Source organism: Sinocyclocheilus rhinocerous, unplaced genomic scaffold, assembly GCF_001515625.1.
Source record: "Sinocyclocheilus rhinocerous isolate Xijiao unplaced genomic scaffold, SAMN03320098_v1.1 scaffold889, whole genome shotgun sequence".
Taxonomy (NCBI): Eukaryota; Metazoa; Chordata; class Actinopteri; order Cypriniformes; family Cyprinidae; genus Sinocyclocheilus; species Sinocyclocheilus rhinocerous.
The window spans coordinates 934,257-943,016 of record NW_015638024.1 but is presented as its reverse complement, the minus strand read 5'-3'; the positions used below and the strand labels follow the sequence as shown (position 1 = coordinate 943,016).

Genomic DNA, 8,760 nt, shown 5'->3' with positions numbered 1-8,760 from the left:
GCAGTCAGTTCATGTACACTGTACAATACTGCAGCAAGACTGCGGCCAACACTACAACTCTGACAGTTGAGAAAACTTAAAGGTAAAGCATCATCGTTCAATGCTTGATAAGCAAAGACAAATTTAAGTAAGACATAGCAGTTAGAAATGCAGTTCATGTACACTGTACAATACTGCAGCAAGACTGCGGCCAACACTACAACTCTGACAGTTGAGAAAACTTAAAGGTAAAGCATCATCGTTCAATGCTTGATAAGCAAAGACAAATTTAAGTAAGACATTAGTAGCAGTTAGTAGCTTGAACCTCCCCAAAAACAGAACCACTGCAGTTCTGTGGTGCTATGAAAACATTGCTGTTTGTTTGACTATCCCGACCAGCAACAATGACTTAACCAATGGCGCGAGTTTGGGGCAGGGTTACCTGCTTGTCTGACCAATGGCATATGGAGCGTTTGACAAACCTTAGGCTATTTATTTTTTCTATTTCCTTTGGTAACATCTGCTAGTGCAGAGACAACACTGCACCTGATTGTTAACATGAAATCTAAATTTAACCTAATTCATAATAGTGGTTTTAAGGCCCGTTCACACTGAGAACAATAACTTTATTAGCTTCCACATAATGCTGTTTATTAAAAGAACTGTTTATATGTCACCTTTAAATGGTCGAGCTCTTTAAAGCAGGAAAGATTCTGTTTGGCTGTCAATGTTTTTATCGTTAATCAGCTGAAAAATAATAGCTCTGAAAGTGATTCCAACGATATCGTTCCTGTGTCATCATTATCGTTATAGTTGTGGTTTAAACTACACTATTATCATAGAATTAGAAGGGTTATTAATACTTCAAAGCCCAAATGTTTGACCAGTTTCTGACGTTGAACACAGAAAAAAATGTTCAAACAGGTTTCCCAGTAGTCCCGCCCCAAACTCATGGAATTGGCTGAGCCAGAAGTTGACACATCAAATTACTTAGAGTAACATCATAGCCCACTACAAACAGCTTACTTTTAGTTATTTCTACGCATTAAACTGAAATCAGATAAAAGAAAATTACCTACTTCGCTTATAAGAATGAGTAAGAACAAGAGGTCTTTATTCCTCCTTGTTTCTCGTTTACCTGATAAGCATTCAGGGTTGATTGTACAGTGTGCAACATGATGAAAAGGGGAAAAGCAGGTGACAAGATGTGTTGGAACTAAGAAAGGGGCTGCGTTGAGAGGTTTGGGGTTGTGGCAGGCGGTGTGTGTGAGAGACTCTCTGTGACCTAGGCGATTGTTGGCAGGTGGTGGGAAGCCTCACACTCTGAATGCTAAGCAGCGCTGCCATTGTCTGAGGGGTGCAGCGCCAGTCGCATATGTTACCCGTCGCTCTGGCAACCACTCCCTCCAACACCCCAACCCCCCTCCGCCTTACACATGCTCTCGATGCAGCATCATCACCAAAGGCACGTCCCCAGAGTAGGAATCCCGTCCACTAGGACGATTTTCTCTGTTAGATGAAGCAATACAGTGACTCCTGAGCACAGGAAGGGGTCGTAATTGCGATTTATGCAATCATGAACACTCTACAACTGAAAAACACTGATATGCATCAAGTGATGTAATCATTGCTATGCAATATAAATGTAACCATGTGTGCACACAATAGTTCATTTGTACGGCCACATGTTTTTGCTGAGGTTTGTGGTCGATGTCGATCACCGCTGAACAGCCTGAGCTGATATAATACGATTTCCAATTACAAAGCAATAATGACTCTTTGTGGGAGATATAAAACCTTTGTCATAGAGAACTACAGTCTGAAACTGATTGAGAAGATCTCAACAAAGCTGAGATCACCAGGTGATACACATGGCATGATATGCCAATGTAATCAATGAAAAATGAGAAGTTTGAAAAACACTCTGCTTAAACAGTCTGGACTTTCTACAGGGTAGGGACACAAAAGCAAGAAAACCAGGTCCCAATTTTTTTAAGTAAAATAATAAAAATGCATATATTTTACTATTTCTATTTAATATAATTAGGGCTGGGATATATACTGAATATTCGCAATATTATCGCGATAAATTTGGTGAGGATATAAAATTTGGAAATATCATGAATTTTGTCATAATGTTAAAAGTTTAGTTTAGTTTTCTGAAGACCTTTCTCATCTCACGAGTATGACACGCACATGTGCATGCACTTGTCACACTTGTCAAAGGAGGGGGCTTTGTTGAAAACGACGTGTTTGAGAGAGGCGGGGCATAGAATAATGTACATTCCAACGATATCGTTCCTGTGTCATCATTATCGTTATAGTTGTGGTTTAAACTACACTATTATCATAGAATTAGAAGGGTTATTAATACTTCAAAGCCCAAATGTTTGACCAGTTTCTGACGTTGAACACAGAAAAAAATGTTCAAACAGGTTTCCCAGTAGTCCCGCCCCAAACTCATGGAATTGGCTGAGCCAGAAGTTGACACATCAAATTACTTAGAGTAACATCATAGCCCACTACAAACAGCTTACTTTTAGTTATTTCTACGCATTAAACTGAAATCAGATAAAAGAAAATTACCTACTTCGCTTATAAGAATGAGTAAGAACAAGAGGTCTTTATTCCTCCTTGTTTCTCGTTTACCTGATAAGCATTCAGGGTTGATTGTACAGTGTGCAACATGATGAAAAGGGGAAAAGCAGGTGACAAGATGTGTTGGAACTAAGAAAGGGGCTGCGTTGAGAGGTTTGGGGTTGTGGCAGGCGGTGTGTGTGAGAGACTCTCTGTGACCTAGGCGATTGTTGGCAGGTGGTGGGAAGCCTCACCCTCTGAATGCTAAGCAGCGCTGCCATTGTCTGAGGGGTGCAGCGCCAGTCGCATATGTTACCCGTCGCTCTGGCAACCACTCCCTCCAACACCCCAACCCCCCTCCGCCTTACACATGCTCTCGATGCAGCATCATCACCAAAGGCACGTCCCCAGAGTAGGAATCCCGTCCACTAGGACGATTTTCTCTGTTAGATGAAGCAATACAGTGACTCCTGAGCACAGGAAGGGGTCGTAATTGCGATTTATGCAATCATGAACACTCTACAACTGAAAAACACTGATATGCATCAAGTGATGTAATCATTGCTATGCAATATAAATGTAACCATGTGTGCACACAATAGTTCATTTGTACGGCCACATGTTTTTGCTGAGGTTTGTGGTCGATGTCGATCACCGCTGAACAGCCTGAGCTGATATAATACGATTTCCAATTACAAAGCAATAACAAATCATTGTGACAGTTATAAAACCTTTGTGATAGAGACTGTAGTCTGAAACTGATCGGAAAGTTCTGAACAGGGGAGGCCAAAAAAAATCAATGAAAAATAAAAAATTTGAAAAACACTCTACTTAAACAATCTGGACTTTCTACAGGGTAAGCAAACAAAGCCTATCAAAACCATCAGTTTAAAGAAAACCAGGTCCCAAATGTCTAAGCAAACAAGTGAAAATGCTTCTATTTAACTATTTCAATTTAATATATGTAATTAGGGCTGGGCATTAATTATTGGCAATATTACTGTGATATCTTTGACGAGGGGAGGGAATATCATGAATTTTGTGATAATGTTAAAAGTTTAACTTAGTTTTCTAAAGACAGTCAGCAAAGTTTACTTCTTTTTTGTCTAACAAGTATGACAATGCAGTTTGGCTGCTATCAAACGCACCTGTGCGTATTTGTGTGCGCACTCTGTGAAGGTTTCTATTTACAGCTTGTTTTTGAAGCGTTTAGCATTACAGCCAATCAAAAATATGTCTGTCGAGCACATGAACATAATGGCAAATTAGAGGTCTTTAAGTGAGTCAGAATCCGTTTAACAACGCTCTCAACATCAAGAGTTTTTGTTCAGTGTGGAAGTGTAAACAATGTAAAGTGATTTATTGCAAAAATATTGTGAGATATATTGAATTTTAAATAATATTTAATATATTTTTTTTCGAGTCAGTTTTGGAAGTAGGAAAGTGGGTCCTTGTTCAGTATGACGGAGAACTGTTCCCTGGCACCATCACGCAGGTATGAAGAAGTATTTGGTGCTATGGATGTGTTGCTGTTGATGAAAAATCCTTACATTTCCATGGAAAGGGTGCTCCTGATGGAGTGGGTGGTGCCTTGAAAAACCTGGCTGACCGAATTGTGTCCTATGGTACCAGCATACCAGATGCCGACACTCTTTTTGAGCAGCTAAATCTTAATTCATCAGTAAGGCTCTTTAAAATTACGGAGGAAGATGTCAAAACAAGTTCACAATTAATACCACCGGACCTGAAGACAGTACCTGGGACAATGTGTAACACTCCAAAGAGAAAGGTAAACTTGAAATCGCATCATATGACATTAATATTTTTTTTATTTCAGAGTGACAATTTGAGTCCAATTTAAAAAGAAAAACAATTCTGAGGTTTTTCTTAGTATTTAGCAATGACTCGACCTGAAATGTCAAAACTTGATGATTACATTTACATTTACATTTAGTCATTTATCCAAAGCGACTTACAAATGAGGACAATAAAAGCAGTCAAAACTAACAAAAGAGCAATTTAGATTACATTATCCAATGTGATTTTAGAGCATCCTGAGCTTTAATAGAAGCAAGAACAAGAACATCTGACATTTGTACAAAGAAGTTTGCATGGTTAATGGCAAAAGTTTATTTATTTCTACCTCTGCTTTATCTAATTGATTTGTTCTCTTTGATTTGTTGCATTTTCTAAAACATTATTCCCAGTTTTAAACTTGATTGTTGTCTCTCAGACTTTTGGACCCCACTGCAAGTCTTTACGATTAAATGATTAGGTCACATGAAAAAGAGCCAAAGTAGTCACTATGCCACATTAAGCTATTAAGGAAGAGCTTACATGTGCCAAATCAGTGCATGCACATCCATAGTTACAAAAATAATCAAACATATAGTGTGTATAAGTGTTGCAGATTTCCCTTTTGATTGAAATGTGAAACAAACTGGATGTCATCAGTGCTTTGAATGAGACGTTCAATTCACAGAAAATGATTATCAGAAAACGTCTGAGGAATATCAAATTAAGTTTCAGTTTCACTCAACTAAATACTGCAATATTTGACAGATACGCACAGATTCAGTAAAGACTTTCAAAATATGGACAAAAACAGCTGAAATATTCCTTAAAGGGGTCATTTGATGCGATTTCAATTTTTCCTTTCTCTTTGGAGTGTTACAAGCTCTTGGTGCATAAAGAAGATCTGTAAAGTTGCAAAGACTAAAGTCTCAAATCCAAAGAGATATTCTTTATAAAAGTTAAGAGTCAACCACGCCTACCTAAAACGGCTCGTTCTAACACGCCCCCACATATCTACCTCACTATGTGGGAAGATTTGCATAACGCCGCCCAAATGTTCACGCAAAGAAAGAAGGCATAACTTTTATTCTCACTGTAGTATTGTTGCCGCTGCCGCCATGCCGTGGAGACACTGTGTGCTTCGTTGTGAAAGCGAAACTACTTTGTTTGGTCTTCCAAAAGAGGACGATATCCGCTTCGTCATGCCTAGAGCTGATCTGTGCTGGTCGCTGAGGGAATACATCAACTTAGTGCTGTGGATCGCCGGATCGGCTTTCACCGTGGACGAAGCCATGTGGTTGCCGCTCCTTTTACACCAAATACACAAAATAATGTTCTTTTTAGCAGCATCATATGACCCCTTTAAAATATATTTGTGTTCGGGAGAAGACAGAAAGTCATACAGGTTTGTAATGATAGCAGGGTGAATAAATAATGACAGAATGTTCATTTTTGAGTGAACTATCCCTTTAAGTCTGTTTGAAAACCTTCATTATTTGTGCAGTTCTGTTTGGTGACACTAGTTGTGTAAAAACAACACAATTCACCTTTAAATCTTCCTCAGCAAATCATAGCTCAGACTTGGAGAACAACAGAAATTCTCAGAGAGCTCAAGAGGATGACCCAGATTTGCAGTACGCTGATTGCTCAATTACTTAGCTTGACTGTGTCTAAACAGCCTTTGCTTGACTGATTACTTAACATCACGTCAAATGAGGCTAAGATTCCTATCATACATTTAGCCTGACCCACACTAGCGAACAATGCTTTCATGTCACGTGATTTACTTTCAAAAGCAGACTAGAATGACATAGCGTCATATCTGTTGGTGTTTTCTATTCTGTTGTTGGAAGAAATGTCTCGATATATGACAGTAAATCAGCTTGAAATACGAGCAGTTTCTTGATTATTCCCAGATATTAAATAAAATATTAGTGTACTTACGACACTCTCAGTGTATGAATAATGTCTTTGCATAGGCTAGATAATCAGATTGGCATGTGTGAACAAATAACACTAGACTTTCTCTAAACTAACCTCTTTTCCATTTTTTTGTACCTAATTTTAACCAGCTTGTCCCAAAGTGATAGTAGCACATATATGAAGTCAATTCCCCTCAACAGGATAACCACAGATGTAGTTGTTTGCCCTTCGGACAGATAAACAAGATGAAAAAAATCCCATAAACCTACACTGAAAATGGATCACAGGGATCATATCTCCAGAAAATAATATTTTATAAACTTGCAGTTGGCTCAAGCCAACATGCAGCCATTCATAACACAAAAGCAACTTCCTATTCCTGCCCTAGCAACCAGCAACAACACCCTAGCAACTGTACAAATGCCATTCAAGTCACTTTTGACTTGTGAGATATAGCCTTAGAGCACATGTTCTTTAGAAAAAGCATTTGATCATAAACCGAGAAAATGCAGCAGGTAACTAATACAAACACGCACAGATTGGGAGTTATCTGAAACGGTAATGGACCCTGTGCACAAAGCTGGGATTGTCAAGTTCCATGAACAAAGCAAGTGCCAAGAGGACCAGCAAACAACAACAGACACAAAAGAAGTAAATCCCTTCCATATAATCGATGCACACCCCTGGCAACGGTTATATTATATTAATATGAAATAATGCAATCTTATATTAGTAATTTCATCATTATAATCAGGTAAACAAATAACAAGCCAGGTGATGTGATTACAAAGCGAAATGCCCATTCGTTTCCCATTGATCTGTGTTGTGGGACACAAGGGGCTTTGTTATTAGTGAAGGATACTGGGTAGGCGGCACGGCTGACGGCGGAGGAGCGCTCTGGGCTCCCGGTGGTAACGACACGGAGGTCAGCGCTGCGCGGAGTTGCGTTGGCGGTGCCGGTCCGGTTACATGTCCACTAACAGCGACAGCGGCCGGTTTCGGGACCACTTTCGGTGGCAAACTCATTGCAGAAATTTAAACCAAAACAAACAATACGCAGCTGAAAACGATCGCACGTTCCAACAATATCTGGCCGTTTCTTCTCTCTACGAAGGCCGGAACGTGTGTATATCCTTATGCCATGGATTTCATTCAAATCTGGCTCTTAGTACCAAAAATGTCATTTTATCTTTGAAGTCGGGGGTTGTAGCTGCTCTATGCATGGGGACGGTAAGGGGGTTTGTATCCCCCTCCAGCCACCCTGGATCTCCCCGGTTGAATTGTTCTTCTCCGCCTCCTCAGATGGCCGTCTCCGGGTTTGTTTACTCCGCTTTGCGTAGTAACATCACGTTAATGAGTCGCATTATAGGAATATCTCATAAAGATGGGAGACTTTGCTCAACATGGCGTTGTTGCTGCTGCTTCCAGCAGTCCGGCTGGACGGACGGCTCGGTAAACGTCGGGCGAGTTCGGAGATACTCGGGTTCACCTTACGCCACTTCGTAGTGATGGGAAGTCCGACACATTTCCAGGAATCGGTTCTTTCGAACAGTTAATTTCAAAGATGCGGTTCATAAAATGATTCAGTGGTTATTTAACGTCGTGACGTAATTGCGACCTCACGTCGTCCCTGACAAAGTTTGAGAGCTTAAAATTATTTATTTGATCTTTTATACCCGTTTGAACTCTTTAATTATGATTGTTATATAATAATAATATATTATTATATAAAATTATTATTGTTATATATGAACGGAAATGCATGTATAATGGTAATGTTTATGTAGTAAAAAAGATGCTCCAAAATTGAGCTAATTAAAACTAGTAATTTAGAACCGTAATACAAAATAAATATGCAACATGATTTGTTTGAAAAAAAAATAATAATAATAATTCGATTTATTCAGTCCAGCTCTGCTTCACTATGTGTGTTGATAAATCTGTAAAACAGTCAAATCATAAAAATATTTCCAGTACATTTTATTTGTAATTTCAGTTTATGATTCGGTGAGTTGACGACTCGAGAAACACTTGGAACGATTCAGTCCGGTTTTGTGAACCGGTTCATTGACAAGATCCAAAAAGAACGAATCTTTCGCGAATCGGACATCGCAATACGCCAGTGAAAGTGACGTCATAAAGGCAGTCGCAGTCGCCACATGCCTGCACTGTTTCACACAATGGCTTCTCCGTTACATTCCAAGCCATCAATCAGCATGAAACGAATGAGTCATAATACGCAGTATATTATCACTGAATATAAAACTGCAGTTTCACCTTTTAAAAGGGGTCCCGCCCAAATTTTGGTTGCAGGAGAACGACTACTTCAAATGTTACCTATCTTTGATAAAGGCTTATCGAGTTGATTAGATACGGGTGCCTATGTTGTGAAGTAGCATTTGTATATTGGGATTATATATGGTAGGGGCCTAATAATAAGAACATTAGCTTGCTTTTTAGCAGGCATTTCTGTTGCCATTAATAAAT

General features: G+C 39.3%; 1 protein-coding gene across 1 annotated transcript in view; it reads right to left on the bottom strand.

Moving 5' to 3' along the window:
- Window positions 1–7,773, bottom strand: part of LOC107749424 (atherin-like) — a 16,412-nt gene extending 8,639 nt beyond the window's left edge. Inside the window, exon 1 of the mRNA XM_016564573.1 lies at window positions 7,136–7,773. Within this exon, the coding sequence (XP_016420059.1) occupies window positions 7,136–7,299 (164 nt within the window). The 5' untranslated portion in view covers window positions 7,300–7,773. The remainder of the gene's footprint in view (window positions 1–7,135) is intronic.
- Between the last annotated feature and the right edge of the window lie 987 nt (window positions 7,774–8,760).